General features: G+C 29.8%; 3 protein-coding genes and 1 non-coding gene across 7 annotated transcripts in view; 2 read left to right on the top strand and 2 right to left on the bottom strand.

Annotated features, from left to right (window-relative positions):
• LOC145183219 (uncharacterized) overlaps nucleotides 1-3,956 on the bottom strand; it is a 9,502-nt gene extending 5,546 nt beyond the window's left edge. The window contains exons 1-14 of one of the 2 annotated variants that reach the window (XM_090083750.1): nucleotides 3,754-3,956; nucleotides 3,242-3,348; nucleotides 3,072-3,155; nucleotides 2,899-2,986; nucleotides 2,697-2,794; nucleotides 2,477-2,573; nucleotides 2,143-2,266; nucleotides 1,944-2,014; nucleotides 1,772-1,803; nucleotides 1,547-1,605; nucleotides 1,333-1,431; nucleotides 1,095-1,209; nucleotides 791-901; nucleotides 623-674 (exon numbers count right to left, since the gene is read on the bottom strand). In XM_090083750.1, coding sequence (XP_089939876.1) covers nucleotides 623-674; nucleotides 791-901; nucleotides 1,095-1,209; nucleotides 1,333-1,431; nucleotides 1,547-1,605; nucleotides 1,772-1,803; nucleotides 1,944-2,014; nucleotides 2,143-2,266; nucleotides 2,477-2,573; nucleotides 2,697-2,794; nucleotides 2,899-2,986; nucleotides 3,072-3,155; nucleotides 3,242-3,348; nucleotides 3,754-3,835 — 1,219 coding nt within the window. In that variant the 5' untranslated portion in view covers nucleotides 3,836-3,956. Of the gene's footprint in view, nucleotides 1-622; nucleotides 675-790; nucleotides 902-1,094; nucleotides 1,210-1,332; nucleotides 1,432-1,546; nucleotides 1,606-1,771; nucleotides 1,804-1,943; nucleotides 2,015-2,142; nucleotides 2,267-2,476; nucleotides 2,574-2,696; nucleotides 2,795-2,898; nucleotides 2,987-3,071; nucleotides 3,156-3,241; nucleotides 3,349-3,425 lie in introns of both variants that reach the window. The other variant, XM_090083751.1, reaches the window with a different exon arrangement.
• Nucleotides 3,957-6,031: 2,075 nt separating this feature from the next.
• Nucleotides 6,032-6,104, top strand: Trnak-uuu (transfer RNA lysine (anticodon UUU)). The gene has a single exon. It is a non-coding gene; the product is annotated as a tRNA-Lys (tRNA).
• Nucleotides 6,105-9,761: 3,657 nt separating this feature from the next.
• On the top strand, nucleotides 9,762-17,061 carry LOC145183699 (uncharacterized). The gene is made up of 7 exons (XM_090086507.1): nucleotides 9,762-10,003; nucleotides 10,652-10,818; nucleotides 11,219-11,437; nucleotides 13,510-13,552; nucleotides 13,654-13,797; nucleotides 15,900-16,142; nucleotides 16,297-17,061. The coding sequence occupies exons 2-7, from the start codon at nucleotides 10,720-10,722 to the stop codon at nucleotides 16,377-16,379; spliced, it is 831 nt and encodes a 276-aa protein (XP_089942633.1). The 5' UTR covers nucleotides 9,762-10,003; nucleotides 10,652-10,719; the 3' UTR covers nucleotides 16,380-17,061.
• Nucleotides 17,062-19,375: 2,314 nt separating this feature from the next.
• LOC145183670 (zinc metalloproteinase nas-13-like) lies at nucleotides 19,376-23,682 on the bottom strand. 3 transcript variants are annotated; one of them, XM_090086057.1, is made up of 6 exons: nucleotides 23,664-23,682; nucleotides 22,479-22,531; nucleotides 20,999-21,157; nucleotides 20,536-20,656; nucleotides 20,053-20,228; nucleotides 19,376-19,813 (listed from the first exon to the last, which is right to left on the bottom strand). In XM_090086057.1, exons 2-6 carry the CDS (start codon nucleotides 22,522-22,524, stop codon nucleotides 19,593-19,595), a joined length of 723 nt encoding a protein of 240 aa, XP_089942183.1. In that variant the 5' UTR covers nucleotides 22,525-22,531; nucleotides 23,664-23,682; the 3' UTR covers nucleotides 19,376-19,592. The 3 variants fall into 3 exon arrangements, with proteins under 3 accessions (XP_089942183.1, XP_089942182.1, XP_089942185.1); XM_090086056.1 differs by lacking the exon at nucleotides 23,664-23,682 and adding an exon at nucleotides 23,406-23,525; XM_090086059.1 differs by lacking the exon at nucleotides 23,664-23,682 and adding an exon at nucleotides 22,629-22,647.
• Between the last annotated feature and the right edge of the window lie 336 nt (nucleotides 23,683-24,018).

Raw genomic sequence — 24,018 nt, 5'->3', positions numbered from 1 at the left:
AGCTAAAAGACGTTGTAAAGATGTTCTGTTCGGTCATTTTTTTCTTTTATAAATTAATAAAGGGTTTTTTTGAATCTTTTAACATATTTCTTATTGTTGATCATAAACATCCTAGTTTTTTGGACATCTTTGAAATGACATCTTCCGTTTTTGATTGAATGATTTAAATTCGTACATAGACTTTTTCAGCTAAAGTCGGTTTAGCATTTTAAAAATCAAAAAAATACAGGAATATTTAGGAATATTTATACTCATTTTAAAGAGAAGAGAATAAAATTTAATAATTAATAAAGAACGTCTTTGAACTTTCAAAATGATGATAAATTTAACTTTGCAGATGTTTTACAATTAAATTTTATTGCACATGTGTTAAAATGAAATGATTTGATTCCCTAATCAACTCAAGTCACTTTTTATAACTTTAAAGTCGACATTCCAAATTTAGTGAACTCTCATTGTGTGATTGAAAGTTTGCTTAACTTGGTTTGCCGAAGGGAAACATTTTTATCTACTCGGTTAAATAAAGGAGATGAAATGTTAACATTTTTTAACTAAATTTTTATACACTATTAGTTTTAGATCTGAAATTTAAGTTGAAAAATAACAAAGTAAGAAAAAGTACCTAATAATTCAACTCTCTTTGTCAATTTTTTAGCCAATAGCTTATAATCAAACTAAAAAGAAGAAAAATAGTAAAAGATAAAAGACGATCAATAATATAACAGTGAAATAGACAGCAAATCGAAACAAGAATAAATGTTAAAGTAAGTAAATTAAACAAGAGCTCAACCTCCACGTTAAGACACATTCTTTCTTTATTAGTAATTGTTCGTGCTCTTGTTCCGAAATTCAAACTACATCTCGTTTCATACGCCTCACCTGATGAGGGTGCAACGCAAACCTAAAATAGGTTTGGAAATTGAAAACCAAAAACAGGAGAATAACAAGAAAGATAATAGCAGATCTGAACTGAAAACAAATAATGATAATAAAAAAATTCTTTTATACAATCGTGTAATAAATTCTTGACATTTTAATACATTGAATGTCAAGAATGAAAATAATAAAAATTGAACAAATTTCAATTATCTTACGATAAAGCTTGTCTGACAACGAGAGCCCAGACATTCTTGCAGCAATCTTGTTAAAGTTGAATTGCGAAATGGAATATGACGTCTTTTGCCTTCCGACAATGCATAAATTACGTTCCTAAAATATTTGAATAATAAAACGTTAGAAGAATAATATTGTAGTGAAACATGTCTCATTTTTAACTTTTGCAATTTCGTCTTAAACGCCAACCTCATCACAAAGCTGCATTTACAAACTTACCCGAGCTCCAATAAGGAGGAATTAATGTGCTTTGCTTCGCTTAAATGAACCCCTTCTACCATTGTTTTACCAAGTCTTTCGCTCCCGGCTAAATCGCAGCTAAAATTAAAATAGCGCTGAGTAATATCCTGACTCCATACATGACTCATTGCAACAAATAAAGTAGAAAAAAAAAAAAAAGTAGAAATAATAATAATGAGATTTTAAGCGTTACATGTCCATTTTCGCTCTTAGCACCATGTCTTCCTCAAGAACCATAATTCCGATATCATTCTAAAAGCAATTAGCTTAAAAAAAAATTACTGCATTTGATTCAAAGTTAAATTTTAAATCTACTAGATGTTTAGATTTTAAACCAAAAATGATGAGAAATATCTAAAAATATAAAACTAAAAATCTTTTAGGTATTATATTCATTTGCTAAAAGTCGTATTCTTACCTCGGATTTCATGTTTCCGTAGGCAGAAATAGCTAAAATAAAGACACAGATCCTTAACCTCTATAAAATGTCAAATAAAAGGGAAATATTTGCAATACTTTTGCAAAAAAGTAGCAGAATACTAAATACGATTATATGGGTAAAGTACTTATGTATACCATATAAAATTTACCTGGTGCTATATGTCTGTTCCTTTGAATATCTAACCTTCTTTCGATTGATAATTGGAAAATAGAGTGTGATCTAATAAACGAAGATTAATAATGACGTTCTTTAAGCTTCTGGCTTTTACTAAAATTGGTGCGAAGCTGAGGAAGCTGCATTTGTTTTTAATTTAAAATTAGAAGAACCTAAAATCTATTGGCTGTTACCTGCTCGAATGGCGAACCATTTTGGTTTCAGCAGTGACTAATTCTTGTCTTCCCTTATCAAATAAGGCAAGCACTTCCTCTTGACTATTTGCTTGATGGTGAGTCAGATTTGAAACGTAGATTCCTAAAACGCATTTTAAAAAAATCTTTTTTAAATCTCTGTAACCTATTTGTATATACCGGTAAAACTCGCACCATCCATTTGACCTTTCGTGTTAAATTCGATCTTTAAATATAGATGTTTTTCTACAAAATTTGTCATTAACCTCCTGAATGTCCTATAACACTACGCCAATAAATTGTTAAAACAACTTTTTTTAAGTAAGGAAGTTACCTTGCTTAGGATGTTCTCTCACTGGCAGTTCTTTGCTATCGTGACTCAGTAAATCATAAACCTTTTCCAAATAAACTTGAACAAACGAGCAGGTTATCTGAAGTTTTAATATTTAAAAAGCAATATTTCAGTATTATTAATGACAACAAACAGGTTATGAAACCTTTTTTCATTTACTTCTGAAAAATATTTGAAATTACTAAAAAAAAGGTAAATAGACCTTATATTTATGAAGCTTGTCAGCTTCTATTTTGTCAAACAACTCTTGAACGGCGTACTCTGTGATGCATCCGTCAGCCATTAGTGTAAAGGTTTTTCCTGGAAAATACTGGTTAATGTTATTAGTTGTTAGGGGCTAAAAAAGCCATTAATATGATATGGCTAAAATGGCTAAAAATTCCATAGTATGATATGGCAAATACCTGATCCGGTCTGACCGTACGTCAGTAATGCACAATTTATTCCGTTTAAAAGCTTTGTAAGCAAATGTTGGGTGGTGTGGACAAAAACCTAAACAAATTAAAACCATTTATGTAAAAAAAATGAAACATATTTTAAACTTTCAAATTTTTAATTCTGAGATTGAATTGGTTACCTTCTCATTTGAATCTGTGCCACTAAATACTCCATCAAAATGGTAAGTTGTTTCTTGCGAGTGCTTCTCATCTATGACTTTTATCTGAATAATGAATTATTTCATAACGTTTTAGTCAAAATATGCTTTTTATCCACAACTTACTAAAAAAAAATCCAGAAATATTTTACCCTTTTTTCATCATCGAATGTCTCCACAGATACACTATCTCCTCTCTCTATCTCCTCATCGTTAAATGGACGAACACGAGCATAGACCTTTATTGGTTTCTTTTCGTCTAAGTAGAAAATATTGCCAATAAGTGCATGACACTTTTCTTAAGTCACTAAAGATTTCAAAATCTTTTTAACTTACCGTCCGCGCATAGACGTCCGTTTGTAACCAAGGAAGATGGCATACTTAATGCCGGAAGTTTACTTAGTTACACTCATACGTTATTATAAGTTTATCGCAGTTTTTAAACGCAAATAAAGTTTCAGCATTTGAAGACCAAAGCGTTAGAAGTTTGATTAAACGCTGCAAGCGCCGTCTATTTTGTTTTCTTTTAAACTATTTCTTTATCATTTCACGCAGAACACGACCTCACCCCTCGCTGCGTTGAGGGGTGGTTTGGAGAGAAATATGCAGAACGAAGTACTAAAGCAGTTTGTACAAAAAAATACAAGAAAAAAAAAAGACCCACCAGATTTTTCAGAGCAAAACTTCCTGTAAACAAGTTTGGTAGAACTTATATCTCGGATAAGTTTTCTTCGTTTAAAGTGCATTTTTTTACCTTTAAACGCATACTTTTAATTAAACGCCAAAAGATTTGTTTGTTGTGTTATTTGAAGCACCGATGCTTGACGAAGATCTAATAAACATTAGGAGGTTCGGCATTGATCTCTTTTGCAGCACAATGAGAAAATCAATTAAAATGTATTCTATTACAAAAAAAAAAAGTAATCAAATGGTCATTTTGCTTAAACTAAGAGAGCATCCTACTTGAACTAAAACTATCGCAAAGATGCAGTTTTTTAGAGTTACCTAAAACCTAAAAAAAAAAAAGAAAAAAGAAAAAAGAAAAAAAAAATGGTCATCTCATTTCGTATGAAGTTGTTTTCCTAATTTTTGCGCAAGCAAATTTTTTGCTAAGTTTGTAAACGATTTTCGCCTTTTTTTAATTCTTATTTAGAGCCAAATAGTAAACAATAAATAATAAACCAAAATATCATTTAAAACTTTTTTTTATTTGCTCTTTCAATTTTGGATTCTGAAACAAACATATCATTTTGAATCAGAGTTATGTACACACATTTTTTGTTCACTTTTCTGAAGAGAAGTTCCCTTTCCAATTTCTTTTCACAGGAGGTGAGATGTAAGTTTGAGAAGGATTTCTTTCTCTCCACTGTCTTGTAAGGAATAGCCTTAAATAATAGAACTGATTGTATGTTGTGGTGTTCAGCTCTGTATAAGATGAACAAACTTTTATTATACTTTACTATTCAAGGATAGTGTGGCTTGTAAATGATTTTCCGGCATTCAAAGAACTTCATGAAAATTTTTGAAATTCATGAAAACACATTTATCGAGAAGTTTGAAGTTTATGGGAGCAATGTGGAGGAAAGCTCAGCAGCGTGATGTAATTTTCACTGCATTTGTTGAGAGATTTGGGAGAAATGTGAGCTTTATAAATATCTAGTAGCAGTAGAACATGAGATTCTTAAGTCTTTTGTAACCAAAATAAAAGCTGCAAAATTAAATATGGCTACAAAACTCTCTTTGTAGCCATAATCAATAAAAATTGTTTTGTATAACCTCAAATGCTTGTTTTGAGCTTTTTGCCGAGACCGAATACAAATAGAGCTAATTTAACTATGACACAATTGGTTTATTTGCTCCAGGCTTACTTTTTTCAGCAATATTTTGTAGGGCAACTATTTTTTTGTAATATTTATAATTGTTTTATACGATTTTATTTTTACTGATGTTCCTTGGTTGTCTTAAAATTTCAATCAGAAAGAATCATCTTGAAAATAGATCTTGATATACCTTTAACTCTCTTAAATTCACTGTTGGAATTTCTAAATTTGCACAGAAATAACTTTGAACAATATAGTGATCAAGCCGATTCTTTCTGCCGCAAAATTACAGATTTTGAAAAAAAAAAGCACGTTACCCAAACCGTACAGCAGATGATAATGGCGCTCTTTGTTAAAACAACTTCCATCGACAGAAGCAGCTTACACAAAAGAAAATATGCAAGACGGCCTTCTAAACTTTTGTATTGTACCATGTATTGCAATACGTAATGCACTACGTATTTAATTAACATTGCGATTAAGTCATTTAAAACGGTTTAAATCATCATTGAGATCAACAATGGACTGGGACAGATTGGCAATTTGGAAAACTTAACTCTTTTGAGCATCGAATTGTCTTGACTTTCAAAAAATCATTCTTTCTCTTTTTTGCTCTAAAAGCACGAAGGAAAGACCTAAAATTTGACATTAAAACTTTTAAGACTATGTATATATACAATCAATTATTATTTTTATTTTTGCATTGATTAAAACCTTAAGAAGGCATACTTTAGTTTTATTCAGTTGTTTGCGCCAACAAAAAGTTAACTGGCACTGTCAGCAACTCCATGAGTTTTGAGCAACACTAACTCCATGATATTATTATTAGAAACGCTGAATCTGACCAGTGATTCCTTTTAATCAGGTGCTAGATCATGGCCGAAGCATCTGGACATTTTAAGCTTTCGGATTTATTAACACCCTAAAATGCTTTAAAAAGCTATTATATTCTTGTCTTGGAACACCGCTTCAGGATGGCTTTGAAAACAGAATTATGGATTTATTGTCAACGCTCGTGATTATTTCAGAACTGATAAAAAAAAAAGATTCAAAACCTTCATACAATATTAATGAAGATAGTTTAAAACTATATATTAACTATTTTTTAAAATTATAGCAAGTGCCCGGTTAGCTCAGTCGGTAGAGCATCAGACTTTTAATCTGAGGGTCGCGGGTTCGAGTCCCTCATCGGGCGTCAGATGTTTTTGAAACTCTGCTCGAGTTTCAAAACTTGTCTTTTTATATATATTAGTGGAAAAGAATAATTTTAGTAAGGAAGATGTATCTAGAGATAAAAGTCCTAAACCTAAAAATCTAATAACAAGTTATTATTTCATTAGTGTTTTGGGTTTCCATATAAATTAAACGAATATCATTACATGTTAATTATTATTATTTATATGTAATTGTTTTTTTAAGTTTATATGGGTATATTTTAGTTTTCATGTAAATAGAAAATTGTTCTATTTTTATACATTTCTCTTTCATATAACTTTCAATTTAAAAATTTTGTTTTTCTTAAATATATAAAACAAATGATAATTAACAAAATTATCAATAAAAGTATTAATACAATTATCCCGGCCCTCGGAGAGGCTAAGTGGTGCCCAGGCCGCTTTAATATCATGAGTTCTCTTGTTTATCACGCATTTACAACCCTCTACATACATCGTTAATAAGAAAAAATAAAGACAATTGTTCAAATGATTTCTAAATGGAAATCATGAAAAAACAGCTAGAGTTTACTTCATGTAGCACCATTATCATTGGTCTGACCAATACAACTCTGAAACTCTAAAATTCAGGTATTTTAATTTTTTCAGGACAACTTGCAATTTTTTGCCACTATTCTTTTGACGTCATCAAATAAGAGAAACCTCTCTTCAATAGACATTTTGGACCTATCAACTACATTTAAAAAAGTAGTTTGTTCTTGGTGAGCACCATTATTGAAAAGTACTTAGCAGCGTGAATTTCATTAACAACTGCTGTCTGAACAATGGAGCCACAGAGATCAATTCATTTTGTTGAAAGATAGTTAACTTGCAAGTGACATGTGATTTTTTTGTGATTTTTTCCACATGTTCAGACAAAAGTGGCTCATGTTGACTGAGAAGCTCAATAATGCCCAAAATGATTTCATTTTCTGGATCACCTTTGTGATTACTGGAACCGAAGAATGCTAATCCAAGCTCCAAAGGAAATAGTAAGACATCAAGTATTCTCCGTAGAATTTTCATTCAGTAATTGCTTTCAGCAAAAAGCTCTGTAAATAAAAGTTGATCAACAGACATTTCAGCTCTGGGTGCTTTACTGGGTGATTTCCAACAATAAAAATTTCTTTATGTAAAGTTAATTAACTTAAGTTTTCATGAGATTTAAAAAACTTAAGTTTTCATGAGATTGTATCTTAAGTTTTAACTTTCTCTATCCTTTGACAATATTCCATCCGGATAGCGCACTGAAAGATAATTCGTTTGCATTATTTTTGTTGGCAAAAAGCATGGTACACAGTTTATAGATTGTTTCTCTTTACTTCAGCACAGGCTTGGACTGGGCCGCCGGGATACCGGGAGATTCCCGGTGGGCCGATTGGCATAAAAATTGTATTATATTTTTAGTTAGGCTACATTATATTATCCAAATAAAATGTAAATTAAAGTTCAGACTGGTTTGAAAGAGAAAAGAATCAGAGCAAATCAACTACTTGAAAGTGCAAAAGATAAATTTCGTATCAATGTTCACAACATGGTAATGAATCAAGTAATCAGAAGTTTAAAATAGAGATTCTCAGAGCATGGTAGTCTATATGCTGATTTATCTTGTTTAGATCCAAGAAATTTTGCAAAAATTTTGAAAAAAATGCCTAGTAGCAGATTGCAGCATCTGAGTGGGTTGCTCAGAAAGTTTGATGCTAGTGTAACAAAAGGTCAGCTTTAAACGGAATTATCGGACTTTGCAAGGAAAGGGGAAAGTTTCGAAATAACTCTTGAAGATGAATATAACTTGATATTTGACACGGAAGTATCTCACTGTGTCTCGGACAACATGTAACAATGTAAATCCGAAGAATCTGAAACTGTCTTTACAATCCCAGAAGTGGAAAACAGTGACAGCCACAGAAATAAATGCAAATCTTGCAAAAAATGTATTTTTTGTTGTTATTTTGTCCTCCAGAAGTTTAACTTGCATAGTCTTGCGTATTCAAATTTGTTTCTGGCTTAAAAAGTTGTGCTGACATAATTCTCATCACAAGTTGCTTGCGAAAGGTCATTTTCGAAATTGAAACATATTTTGAACAGATTAAGAAATTTGATGAGCCAGTCAAGTTTACAGTCAATCATGCTGATGTCTTGTGAAAAAGACGTTCTTCCGAGAATTAATAACGATGCAATAATTGATGTCTTAGCATCGACTAGTCAAACGATGAAAAAGTTGCTATACTAGTTAATATTGAATAGCGATGGTGTCTACTATTTCTAGACTCCAACTAACAGCAGTGTTTTAGAAATATTTATTTTTATCAATATTTAGGCAGAGAAGATTAAATTTTTTTTTTTATACTTTAAATAATAATAAACAATAATTTTATAAAACGCTAATTATCACGTTGATGGGCTCAGTGACGCAACAGCATTTAAACTACTACTATAAGTTAATATAATGTTTTTTGACCCACTTTTTTTTAGTAATGATGAAAAGTTTACATTAAAATATATAATTTCTAAAAAAATCTCGCCTTAAAGCCTATTTTTATTGTGATAATTAAACTTTTTTAGCTTTTAGTTCAGTGACGCAACCTAATTTTTACAGATGTGTATGTGATAAAAAAACACTTGAATTATTTTTAAAGACTAAAGGTGTTTTCACTCAAGACATATATAATGTCAAAGATTCTTTCTAAACAAAAATATGGATATGTTTTGTTTAAAATATTGCAATAACTTGCCCTCAAATTTTACTCACTTTTTCGAATAATAAAAAGAAAAAACAGTTGCTAACATTCATCAAATTTATCTACTCGGTTCAAATATTTTCTACTCAAAATATATTTTAACAATAATTTTAAGGTGTTTAAACTACAATTAAAGAAAAAAAATCTTTTGAAAAAAGAAATTTTCAAACACAAAATTTCCATCGTGGAAATAGCCATATGTGTATATATATATATATATATATATATATATATATATATATATATATATATATATATATATATATATATATATATATATATATAAAATTTATGCAACATACAATGAAGTGGGCTGCCTTGACCAATTTTACCGGGCCGGTTTTTCAAGCCAGTCCAACCCATGCTTCAGCATAACCTAACCTCCTGTGCATTTTTCATCATTTAGAAGAGTTTTGGTGAGTCAGCGCAAACGAAATGCAAAAACTTTGTTCTTTCTCTACAAACTCTACACATGTTTCGCATTTATTACCTGTATTAAGACTAGTAGTTGAATGCAATTCAGTTACTGCTGGCAAATAGAGGCATCAGATTGTGTCACTAAGGCTTCCGGAGATTGCGGCGGACAGTTTTGAAACTCTAAATTCAAGTATTTTATCTTTTAAAGGCTCCTTAAATTCATAAGAGGTTTGCCAATTGTTTTTTTTTTATTTAATACAATGAACATTTTTCTTCAGGTCTTTTCAATCGAATTGTAGAACCGCCTTTGCATTATGTAATAATAACTTATGTAATAATAACTTATGTAATAATAACTTATGTTATAATAACTTATGTTATAATAACTTATGTAATAATAACTTATGTAATAATAACTTATGTAATAATAACTTATGATAATAACTTAGGACAATCTCTAGATTGAGCTTCATACTTTTTTCTACCTTTTTTTATAAGCATAGACGTTGGCAAAATTCAAAACTTTAAAGGTGCAAATGTCTTTAAAGTATTTCATCATTAAATATCTTTAAAGACAACATGATCACCACTGAATAAGGACAACATGATCACCACTGAATAAATACAACATCATCAACACTGAATTAAGACAACATCATCACCACTGAACAAAGACAACATCATCACCGCTGAATAAAAACAACATCATCACCACTGAATAGGTGAATTGATGCAAAATACGTATTGGTCTCTATTTTTTGGTTTGGAAAAATGTCAACATGATGATATTTAATAACAAATGTTATGAGAGTATAAAGTTGAGTTACCTTTTTTCGAAACTCAAGTTCTATATTTTAACATAATATGCTATAATAAAATATAATGTAGTGTAATATAATATAGTAATATATGTTATATTATATTGTCTAATGTAATACAATATAATATATTATAATACAATATAATGTAACATAGCATAATGTAACATAATGTAATATTATATAAAATAATGTAAAATAATATAACTTAACATATTATTATATAAAGTAATATATTACAAAGTAAAAAGTAAAGAGATTGAATCGTTTGAAAGAAAATTGAATAATGTTAAGTGAATGTCTTAAATCATACTTAAGCAAATCGAACAAAATATTTTTAAAACCATAATTAATCTTTAAAATCAATGGCTATTCACCTGTCCTTTAATTAAAGCTATAAGAAACATTAATTAGGGTGAAACTCTATATAATTCCCAGGGAAATTTATCTAAAAGAATAATTTAACTTTGTGACTAACGAAAGAAGTAATGGGAACGAGGTGTGACTCAGTTTTGAATATATAAATTTCATACCATTTTTTATGTTTTACAGCTGAACACAACATTGCAAAAATAAGTTTCTTGGTTCATGAGCCGTAGGGGACACCGTTGCGTGAAATAATGTCGAGATCAATTGACCAAGAATCTACCCAAGCTTTAATGGTCAATACCCCTAAAGTTGCCTCTTGTTTATCGAAGTTTGAAAAAGGAAAAAGTACGGTATGCAAACTTATCAGATTTATGTTGTTTAGAGAAATATGTTGAAGTTTTTAAAAATTCGTTTGTGTGAACCAATGTAAGATTCGTCCATTAAACTTGGGGTCGATTACACATGAGCGAGGTTTTTCTTGGCAATGTTTTTATGGAAGTTATAATTTTAATGTTTAATTACAACCCTGTAATTTTTATTATTATAAATTTAAATGTTAATTCTTGTTATTATCTTAACAAACAATACCTAAACACAAAAAAATTTGAAGCAAAATGTTTCATTTTGCACAGATGCTTTGAAATTTCTTTTTGCTTTAAAAAGTTTTAATGTTAAGAATTAAAAAAAAATCTGTTGAGAAGTCCATAGATTTTTTACAAATAGAAAAGACCTCCTTTTTGATATTTTTAGGATGAACAGGAGACTATCGCACTTGAAGATGACACTTCTAATGACAGCGACAACAAACTGAAATTAGCATCTATTAAGAGCTTGAACAAAGCGTTATTACTTGTAAGTAGGCAACGTTTTAGAGAAGAAAAAAAAGTTGAGCCAAAAAAAGAAGAAAACTTTACACTTAATACCATCGAGGAAGAATCTTTCTTGAATCTTGAGAATCTTTTAGAAGAAGTAAGTTTTAAAAAATATATTGTCCAAAAGATAAATATATATTTACAGGTATACAGATCGCAAAAATGACCGTACCTCAAAAACTACAATATTGTTTTAAGTGACCACGGATGTAGTAAAAGATTTAATATAACAAAACTTTGATATATTATGGCAGCGAATCTGTATACTTATGAATTAAGGTAATTTAAATAGTTTTTTATGAGCCAAAAGCTCAGTTATTCTAATTAAAATGAAAGTTTTAACAATAAAATGTTGCATTTGTTTCATAGCAGCCTAAAGGCCAAAGATTAAGTTAGCAAAATATTAATTTTCTATCACCTATGGATTATGACTAAATGTAGAAAAAAGCTTTTTTCTGTAACTAGAAGCCTATAATAAGAAAAAGAAAGAAAGTTTTTATCTAAAAACAATATATTTGAACACAAAAAAGGCTCAGGCGTCTAAAATGGTTGTAGAATGCTTAACATAAGATTGATATAATAACAGGTTATTACGACAATGTCAGTATATTAGTAAAAAATAATGGTTCTTTATTCATTACTTTTGTTATAATGATCGTCTAAATCAGTTTGCTGCAAGAACAATCTTTTGTCGATGGAGAAGTTCTGATTGGCTGGTAAAAATCATTACAGGTTTTATATCATCAACTCTGCAACTGGATTTGCTACAAATTAGGTGAAGTGCATCAAAACAAAGAGGTTATTGCTGAAGGCCAAGAGTTTGAGATTTTTTTTGTTTGCAAGTACAATCATTTTTACATTTAATAAAATTTTCTTTAGCTTCTTCCTTCTTCTTCCTGGCTTCCTCCTTTGCTGGTAGCTTTCGTTGCTTATCTTTTTTTATCTCCTTCACATTTGCTACAACATCTTTTACACTCATTATCCCGTAGACCTGAGTATAGATGCTTTTTCGAGGTTGAGTTTGATTTTCTTAATAGTTAATAGGTCAGGGATTTTTCTTGTTAGAAGGTTTTCTCAGCCATGTCTCTAATCAATTATTAAGTCTTATCAAAATTGCCTTTCTAGTAACTTGCCGAATCTTTACTTTTATAAGCTGGGGACAAAACTGCGTTTCATTGTCAAGTTCTTAACAAGAAGCTTTAAGAGTGACACTATCTGACATCCCGTTTTCGGATGTTATAACAAGAAGATTAACAATTCTTTCAAAAGCTACTTGGGTGCTGCTAATTACTCTGTTAAACGATACATGACCCTGGCTTTTCACTGTTAAGTTTGAGTGTGTTTGTTTGAAACCATGACCAAAATGAACGACTAAGCCTGAAACAATGAAAACTTTTAATTCTTAAATTGCACTTGCAAAGAAATAAAATTCACTGCAGTATATAGAAAAAAATAAAGTTAAGAAAAGGACTAGGTAGTCATGTCGACTATGTAATCTTTATTCTATACAGTAAAAATAAACAAAAATGTTCACCAGAGCTGATTAGTAAATCTTTTAGTCGTGTAGTCCCTGCTTTGTTGATACCTTACAGACTTCTATTCCTGTTCTTCACATTTTACAACTGTTCTTCACATTTTACAACTGTCTCCTCTTAAAGCGTAAAAATCGTAAAATATTTTTAACTAACTCCTAAAATTTTTATCTTTTAAAAATTTTACTGACTTTTAACACGCAAAAAGTAAAATATGAACTTGATTTGCAAGGACATCTTTAGAATCAAGTGGTTATAAATATAATTAACATATTAAAAGCTGAGAACATAAAAAATGTTATTTTGAAAACATGAAATGTCGTTTTTGGGGTACCTATTTTGTGGGGTTTGTGGTGCATCAGATGTTTCTTCCAAAACTAAGTTTGCAGTAACTATTTTTGTTTAAAGCAGATCAAGTAATATTAAGTCACGCCTAATTTCAACTGCAAACATAAAAGCAAATGATAAAAAATTGAGATGTGGAAACTGTGTGGTTTTTGCGGTGCCAGTAAAACAATTTAATCCTAACTTGTAGCTTAGTATAAGAAATATTGTATGAGACTCTTGAAAAAGAAATATTGTATAAGACTCTTGAAAAAGTATAGAAAGACGATAATCAACGTTGTAACTACTTTAGGCCGAGAGCAACGAAGTGAGTTTTTCTCAAAATGTCGAATCAGGTATATTCATTATTAAAATAATTTGACTGCAGCATGCACATATTTTTAAGTTTTTGGTAAACTACGATTACATATCAAATACGGGGATATGGGTTTTTTAGAAATCAAGGAATGCTTCAAGTTGTTTGATATAAATGGCTCAGGAATGATCTCTACAAACAAACTGTATACAGCAATTTCAGAACTTGGTCTGAACTTTTCACAAGATGACGTTGACGAGTTAATGAATATTGTTGATGAAAGAGGTAGATAAGTTTAAGAACCAAACCATGTAGCACATGTTTTGTTCTTTTGTTTTTTTTAATGATCACCTATGTACTTTTTGCCACTAAATTCAAATATCACTTTCGTTTTGATGTAACATCAATAGTTTTTAATTTCTACTTGCTTTCATATTTCCTCATTATAGACGCAATTTTTCTCTACGATAGTATTCTGGTTTGATCTATTCTAATATTATGAGGATAAATGCAACACATTTAGTATTTTTTTATATATTGAAAGGTATTTAGGAAGTTCATTAGAACAAAAAAAAAAACACGATTCTGTTCTGTAACTGCTTTGATAAAACCTTTCTTAAGATTTGAACAATCGAGTTTGGAATCGGTTTGACAATCGAGATTTTCTACAGTGCATACTTTCATCTTTTCTGATTTGAGACCATATATAATTTCCCCTCATAGCAGTATTTCTTCGTCCTCGACATCTTCTTTCCATTATTGCTTTATCATCAGAAGCTGTTTAAACAAACCTAGTTTTATTATGAAGTAAAAGAAACTTGTTGGAACCTAGCAAAGATTTTTTTAAAATATTTAACATCCCTTGTTGCAGTTCCACTTATAGGGACCAATCAACTTTCTTATAATAATTAAGGGTCTGCGTTATCAACTTTTTTAGACTTCCCGACCTTGCCAAGACTAATGATCTAGTCGACTGCTATTTGCCGAAAGTCGGCAATTACACAAAATACACAACAATTCAAAAAGTTGTAGCACTTTTAATACATGCGGCAAGTTTTTTTTTATTAGATGTTGGCTGTCGCCCGTTGCCGCAAATTTCTGGCGCAATTGCCGCCGTAGTCGACACTCAACCTCTCATTGCCGACTTTCAGCAAATAACAGTTGGCAGTTAATGATCACCATCAACTCTACTGTCCCATTAACAAAGAAAAAAGAGTACTTTTTGTACCATCCTTGCAAGTCAAGCAAAAAGGCTAGCATGTTGAAATCACAACAAATATCCCACTTGAGTTCAAAATAATTTATCTTGCCGAGAAGTTCTTTGAAACGATCACATTTCTGATTTTACTCCACGCGGTGTGCATAAAGACAATTATGGATATTTATTGCATTTGTGGAGCAATACTACTATGAAACTTCGTGTTAAACTATCTATTACCATTTTGCAGGATCATGTTTGAGCAGTGAACAAATCAATCACTTTTTTATAATAACACAGATCATTGAAAAATTTTAAATTGCTAACAATGTCGTTTCCGGTACACACATATCCTGCAGTCTTCCCCTAGAAGATTCTATTCCCTCAGTCTTAATGTAGGAAGTTTAGCGCTTGAAATAGTAAAACCATTCCACCTCCATTCCACCTCCATTCCACTTCCATTCCACTTCTATTCCACTTCCATTCCACTTCCATTCCACTTCCATTCCACTTCCATTCCACTTCCATTCCACTTCCATTCCACTTCCATTCCACTTCCATTCCACTTCCATTCCACTTCCATCCCATTTCCATTCCACTTCCATTCCACTTCCATTCCACTTCCATTCCACTTCCATTCCACTTCCATTCCACTTCCATTCCACTTCCATTCCACTTCCATTCCACTTCCATTCCACTTCCATTCCACTTCCATTCCACTTCCATTCCACTTCCATTCCACTTCCATTCCACTTCCATTCCACTTCCATTCCACTTCCATTCCACTTCCATTCCACTTCTATTCCATTCCATTCCACTTCTATTCCACTTCCATTCCACTTCTATTCCACTTCCATTCTACTTCTATTCCACTTCCATTCCACCTCCATTCCACTTCCATTCTAGATGGTAGTATGTCCGGATACAGAAGAACTTCTACATATCACATGAAGAGCCCATGTTTTATCCTGATTAACCATGACCATTCTATATAATTTTTATATCCGCAATTTTTAGATGAAATCCGGATGATCTTTTAAAAACCTTTCAAAAGATTTTTCAACCATTTTTTTTTTACATTTCCGTTATTTTAGTTTTATTTAAGTTTACTTTCTGAATAATTTTTATATTTTTTTTATTGTGATTTAGTTGTTGAATTTTGTTACTTACAAGGGCCACCTTTCTTTAGGTTTTGGCGGTTTAACTTTTAGCCGTTTTAAGGAAATAATGAAAGAACCTGTTATGCAAGGAACAACTGATATAGACTTGCTCAACGTTTTTAGTATTTTCGACAAAAGTGATGACGGCTACGTGAATGCTACTGATCTGCAGTTGGCATTTAGACAATGTGGAGAAATGCTTACTCCAGACGAATGTCTGAAAATGATCAACGAATGTAGTAATAATGAAAAAGGTTTATTCTCTTTCGATGGTCAGTTTATAAAATTAAAAATTTATGCATATGTAATATTCTTTCTTTTATATCTATTGATTCGATTATTAATTCGATTATTGATTCGATTGTTGATTCGATTATTGATTCGATTATTGATTCGATTATTGATTCGATTAAATTTAACTTTCAGAATTTAAATCGTATTACAAGAAAACATTTAGTGATTACACTGAGAGTAACTTTGCAAAAACCGATCGAAAACCAACGAGTTAAAATAACGACTTACATATTCACTAAAAAGTAAACGTACACATTCAAAGATTGGATCGTAGTTATTTCCAGCAAGCAACCAATTGATTTAAAAAAAAATTTACTTTCGTTTTTTTCGTTTGATGTACATAACAGTTAGATTTCCTAAAAGTTTACCCAAATGCAAATAAACGAGTAAAATAAGCGAGTAAGAAATCAGATGACCATTATATAAAGAAACTTATTTAACCAATGGCTTCGTGATGGATGCGCTGCCATTCCATAGCATATTTTCTTTTATAAAAAACCCGAAGAAAGTGAAACATTTAAATAATTTTACAAAAGCATTCCCCAACTTTTTCATTAAAAAAAATTCTTGGGAAAATAAGGACATTGAAGATCAGAAAAATGTTATTCCTGCCAAAATGACATAATATAACCTAATTTACAAGCTTTGAAAAACATATATATAAAATATTTAATAAAATGAATTGACTGAAAATTTCGTTGATATGCAAAATAAAGCTTCTAATTAACTTATTTAACCGCGCAAAATTGATCAGTTAGATTAATTAATCAATTAGATCAATTAGATCAAGCGTTAGTCAGTATTTAGCATCATGAGTATTGAGAAAGATTGCGATGCTCTTGACGGATTTGCTACTGTAAAAGTCTCTTGAAAGATAAAAAACGATCATTCTAATTCCTCCCTGCTTTTTGTTTATGCTACGAAAAATAATATTTTTTTTGCTTTATTTTAATTAGGAATTCTGCGAAAAGTTGATTGTGACATTTAGTTCATTCAGTAGCCATTATTGATGAGTACCTAATAAATATTATTAAAATTAACACGATTAAATTCACTGTGTTCAACTGTCAGGCAGACCTGATGATGGTTTTTCTAAATCTAAAACCTTTTTCATAGCCCAAATGTCAAAAAGTATTTTTTTATAAATAATACATTCTTTAAAGGAAATCTGGCTGTCCAATCAGCTGGTAATAAAATTTATCAAGATCTAAATGAATTTAATTTGAATAAGGAAAGTTTCAAAGAGAAAATCTCTAAAATATGATAAAAAAAAAATCTAAAGAAATTGATAAAAAGTTTTTGAAAACATCGATTTATCGAAGTTTGATGGTTATGAAATGAGTCAGAGCAATAACAAAAAAACAAACCTTAACTTAAAAAGAAACCAGGCGCCAGAAGTTCCCGCTAGTAATGGATTGTCACAGTTTAGTAGCACCTAAAAGACAATTTAGTTGCTATATAATTAGTTGGCATACTTACATATTTAAATAAAATGGTATACATATTTAAATGAAAATAAAGAATTTTAGTTGGAAAATATTTTCTAGAAGCTACTAAATTTTTATAAATGTTTTTGCATAAATGTTGTGTTTTTGTAAGAATTACCTGAACTTTCTATTACTTTTTAACTTTCATTATGTCTTTCGGTCTGTACTACACATTTAAAGTTTTTATTCGCCTTCTTAAATGGCAAAAAATCATTTATATTAATTTCTCTTTCTTGTTGTTAGTTACATATAAAAACAACGATCAAATTGCTCATTTAACTTGAAACTGGTGACATTTTTTTAAGTGAGGGTATAAATTGCTGCTTATAAGCTGGCTGTTAAAAAAGGCTGATTGATATTCTCGTGACTGTTTAGGATCGTTTTCCACAGCTGTTTCAGTTGCTGTTCTTTATTTGCCTGCAGCCGGTAATTCGCTAGACGCAGAGCGTTAGGCAAAAAAATTCTTGTTAGAACACCAACGTCAAAACTTTAAAAACGACTACTAAGCGCTTCACGTTTTGATGTCAAACATTAAAAAAAAATAATTGGCAGCCCAAAAAGGGGCTCCAAAAAAGAAAAAAATATGTGCCTACTTACCCCGACCCGGGTTAGGTTGCCTATACTCTAAGGGTAAGTTGGCACACCATATAAAAAGAGACAAATTTAGCAACATTAAGCACTTATTTCAAGTGCATTTTTTTAATGAAAAGTCTTGATCATTTTTATCCAACAATATTTTTTGACATTAACTTTTATTGCCTTTAAGTCGATAGAATAGACTTTTCTTCTATAAAATTAGCATCAACAGCGTTTTTTGTGACATTTTTAGAACTTACAGGCCTGCCTACTTTTCTTTTATAATTACTCATATCTGTAGATCTGTAGCGTTATATAACTTAAGTAAATTTACGGCTAATGCGAAAAGTTGTAAGTTGGCACATGTTGCCAACTAGCCCCACGATCATTGTACCAACTAACCCTAAAAGCTTTTTGCTCACAAAATGGCTTATAAATCCCCAAAAACGCGAAATATTGAGAAACACAAAGTGTGACTGGTTAGAGTGAAGCATACAACACTTACATCTATTCGAGTTTACTTGTAGCTAATGCTATTGTTTTTTAAAATTGAAAAAGTAATATAGTTACAAAAGTTACAAAATTAGTAAAAAAAACACATCGGTACAACTTCTATGCGCATGCGTGTGTCAACTTACTCCTGTAGTCAACTAGCCCCGGTCTCCCCTATGATTAAATAAATTTAGCCCCGGTCTCCCCTATAATTAAATAAATTTAGCGAATTTAGTTGTATCTTTCTCTCTTAAAGTTATTAAAATTGGTAAATGCTTTTTTTTTTGAGATATTTTTTAATTTTTAGGCTTACTTAAATAAGTATAAGTTTAATAATGCAGTTAGTGATGATTTATGGGCTTGTTTAAAAAAGGTTTCACCTTTCTCATAGTTTTTTTTGAAGAAATTTTTAAAAATGTTTGAGATTTTTTTAAAACATAAATAAGTATTTGTTGACGTATTTTTTCTGTTTTTATTGCAACTTTTGAAAATTAAGCCTTGTTTTATGCACGTTTTACCTCGATTTTCGTCTTTGTGAGAATAAAAATCCCGTCATAAATTTAAACTGCTTACACAAGCGCTCGTGAATATAAACGTTTGTTGATTGGGAACAATCGATCGTATTTGGAATCGCTGTTGCATTTAAAGTTCAATGGTTGAGGCTTGTTTTGTTAGAACAAAATTTCGTTTCGTTTTAAAATTACAACAAAGTTTAACAGTTTTCAACTATCATAGTTTAAAATTACAACAAAGTTTTTCTATCAATTTTCTTGCTAACACTGGAATGTTAATAATTTTTCGAAATGAACCCAGCTTTTTTTTGTAACCTACCAGTTGTCGAAGTAGCACGATCAATAAACGTTGCAAATTGATTTACGGTTTACAGTTATATAGCTTGTTTATTTGCTGAATGTCAATTTGGCTTAGATTATCTCCTCCGAGTTCCTCTTCAGGATTGTCAATCGACTCAATGGTATTGTCACCGTATTTTGAGAAGGCTTTGTTGTTATAATGAAGGATACTATGCTTGTCATAAGGTGTCCCCAAAGTGTCAAGTGTTCCATGATCATAGCTTGCGAAGTTTTTAAAGGCTTCTAAAACAAAAGCAAAGCAGAGTATTTTCCAAATGTAAATCAAGCTTTAAGTTTCCAAGTTTAAAAAAAGCTATTAACTTCCAAGTCTGCAAGGAGTTTTTAACTTATAAGCGTAAAAGAGGTTTTAATGCTTTTAAGGTTAACTTGATTTTTTTAACTTTTCGTTAAACTAGAAAAATTCTTTTGCTTATACTGAAATGCGCTTTAAGAAATCTATGGATATATTTTAACATATGCACCGTCAGCAATGTTCCACCACAATATGTTCACATAAAGTTCGCGGTCGAAACGAGATTGTTCGTGAAAAAAACCAATGCTGTGCATGAGCTCATGAAGAACATGTTTCTGTGTTTGACAACCATCTCCAATGGATACTACCTGTTCTCCGCCTTGTCTTCCGATTGAAGAATAACATCTAAAAACAACTCTCATTTGTGATCTCGATTGTAGCTGAATAATGTGCAAATTTAGATGAATTGGTGACAATTGGTGAAAATTTCTCAAATGTTTACCTACTAATTCTACGTTACTGGCGTTTGAATGTGTAGCCAGTACGTGGGGAAAAAAAGCAAATAACATAAAAGATCATATATAAAACACTCGCGAATTGCAGAAAGAATCACATTAAATAAAAATCCATTTACTGTTGCATAAAATGTTTTCTATGGTAATCTTCCATTAAAATTCCGTAAAATTCCATTTTTAAAAAAATTGTTTCTTACCCTTCGTCTTTGATAAAATTAATATAGTCATCATCAGTTGGTTTTGCGGGTACAAACTTTAAACACGTTTTTTGTTCGTATATTTTAAACGCGGTATCTAAAATATCGCGAACTTGAGGTTCTGAAGAAAAAAAAGTTAAAATACATTTATCATCTTCTAATTCTAAAGTTTGAAGTTTAAAGATCTGAAGTTTACTTTCTACTGAAGTTTCTGTTTTAGTTAGATATCTATATCTATATTTTGTAGTTAGATGTCTATGTCAAAATTGGTGTGGCAACAAGTCAGAACGGAAAAATGTACTTAAAGTTACTAGATTGATTTGAGGACTAAAAACACGTCCAAAAAAAAAATGCAGCGTAAAGAAGTTAAGATGCTTTTTGAATTTGAAGCTAAACTGACATTTTTACGCTCTTACTTATTGAGGTAAATAATGCAAAAGTTTTTTTAAAATTGACCCCAAACCTATGTTAGCGGAAAGTGAGTATGGCACTATTCCACTATCCCATTTCTTTATGTCCGCCTTCATTGCTTTTCTTTTTCTCCCTTTGCCGATCATGACCTCAGCCACATTTTTCGTAACTAAAATGTCTCCTTCCACCACATATTTCTTTGCTGGAAGAGCTGAAAATGATGATGATAATAATAATAATAATAATAATAATAATAATAATAATAATAATAATAATAATAATAATAATAATAATAATAATAATAATAATAATAATAATAATAATAATAATAATAATAATAATAATAATAATAATAATAATAATAATAATAATAATAATAATAATAATAATAATAATAAAAATAATAATAATAACAATAATAATAATAACAATAATAATAGTAATAATAACAATAATAATAATAATAATAATAATAATAATAATAATAATAATAATAATAATAATAATAATAATAATAATAATAATAATAATAATAAAAATAATAATAATAACAATAATAATAATAACAATAATAATAGTAATAATAACAATAATAATAATAATAATAATAATAATAATAATAATAATAATAATAATAATAATAATAATAATAATAATAATAATAATAATAATAATAATAATAATAATAATAATAATAATAATAATAATGGTAGTAATAATAATAATGATAACAACAATAATAATAATAATAAAAAGCAGAAACTTTGCACGTCGTTTTCGAAATATTAGCGTTCACGCTTATTTATTTTCTTTTTGTTAAAAATACTCTATCAGGATATAAATTTCGAAATAAAACAAAAAGTTTCATTAGAAGTTATTTAGAATTAAAACATTTAAAACAAGCTAAAAAATTTCTATATCTTTGGTCAAAACTATAACTAATAAAAGATGCTGTAAAGATAACTTGGTAAATGTAGAACTTAAGCGAGAAACATCTATTTCAAACCTCTTTTAGAAGATTTCTGAATGCTTAAAATAAGTGCATTTTTTGAATAATATTTTTAAGGGCTTCTCTTAAGCAACAGCAAGGAACTTTTATTGGACTGTAAAACTTTTCTCATCAAAAATACTACCAGATTTTTAAAATATAAACCTTTGGCTTAAAATTCTAGGTTTTTTTGGCGATTTGAGTGAATGTCCATTGATTTAGAACTGAAAATTTTAATTGCAAAAAAAAAAAAAAAAAAAACCTAAAACTGGGATAAGACAAAATTTCTAACTTTAAATTTAGCAAATAACTTTAAGTGGTCTCACAGGTAGCTTTAATTGGTCTCACAGGTAACGAAAAGCTATTGATGTATTATATCTTTTTTTTTTTTTTTTAATTTTATTATGAGGCTCGTGTAACCACTTATTTGATACTGATTTAACAGTAATCGCATGTCATAAACTTGATGCGCGATTCGTATAATCTGTGATATTATAATGGGTTTTTAATAATAATGAAAATCTACAATAAAATAAAAAAATACCTTCAGCAATCTGGAACAAAATGCAAACCAGAGCAAAACTTCTCATTTTCCCCCTGTAAACATATAAATTTTTATATTTACATATATACGAGTAATCTAAATAAAAAACTCTCGATGTTTTTTATTTAGTTAATAATCACTAAACGAGACCTTTTTAAACGGAAAACTTAAGTGTAAACACCACGCACGTGTATTAGACTTTCAGGGGGCATGGCGTTTACTTTATATGCCTAATTTATTTATTTGTTGTTCAATCTTTGAAAGTTATATGGCAACAATAACTTGATTGTTTAGTGCACTTTTAATAAAGATTTAAGAACTTCAAGAACTGAAGTATTTTTCATGAATTTGTGGTAAGAACAACCAGTTTGCTGAAAAACCTCCTTGTTCAAATTTGGCTACAGATAAAAAGGCGACAAAGCGGTTCCCAATTAACTCTGAAGAATTTAAAACTTTACAAAATGAAATCTCAAATGTGCGATGACGCGTTACCATTTAGATAATGTTTTCACGACCTGACAGATGGGAAAAATCTCTCGAGATTATGATCTAGCCGTCCTGATAATCTTGAAACTTCATTTAAAACATAAATAATTAATTAACAAATAAAGATACAATATTATGTGTGTATACATAAAAAAAGAAAAAAAAGAATCAGAAACAAAAACTTTTGAAGCCAGATTGATAACTTTATCTGATATTTAAATATTTTATTTGATATTTGTTTTCAATATTTCGTGCTAATTTTTGGATTCTTTGTAAAACGAGAAAAAATGTCAAATATTTTGTAATAGTAAACAAAACATACATACTTTTCGGTAGAAAAATATGAAGTATCGCATTCAGGCAAAGCCTTTATGTTTTGATAGATAATATTATTTTTCGATTTTTGAGATTATAGAAAAAAAGAAAGAAAAATATGTGCGCCGTTTATGTTGCTGTATATAATCTCTGTCAATCTGCATGAAGTGAAGAGCTTCTTTCTTAGGTATGTTTAATTACCTGCTTGCAAAGATTTTAAAAGACCCTAAAATGATTTAATGGTCTGAAGGTTACTCTTCATATTACAAATTGGATTTAAATACTTTTTACTCTCATATTTCACAGGTGTGTAATGACGTAAGTGGGAGGAGAAACGAAGATTATCTAAATACAGTCATAAAATTTTACAGCAAAAATACTTACAAAAAAACCCAATGACTTTGATGCAAAATTGTTTTTAGAAGTTTACGATAATTTAATGGTGGAATAAATTTATCCTAAATATTATTGTTAGCGTGGACAATTTGAAACACAGAGATTTTAAAATTTCCATTATAGTAGTAAGCAGATCTTTTTAAAGATAACATTTTTATGACCTTATTATTGCTTTGGAATTATCTCCATTGGATAACTATATCTACGAATATAACAGAGAGAATGTGTTAAAATTTAATTTAAAGAAGATTTGATTAATAAAACAACAAAAGTATACAGAAAGGCCTTAGATGACATAGACATAATTTTATTAAATTTTTTTATGCACATAATAATAGATTCT

This window comes from Hydra viridissima, unplaced genomic scaffold (genome assembly GCF_058129835.1).
Source record: "Hydra viridissima isolate aposymbiotic clone 2 unplaced genomic scaffold, HvirCarnegie_v1 scaffold_4, whole genome shotgun sequence".
NCBI lineage: Eukaryota > Metazoa > Cnidaria > Hydrozoa > Anthoathecata > Hydridae > Hydra > Hydra viridissima.
This window is presented reverse-complemented; position numbering and strand designations above follow the sequence as displayed.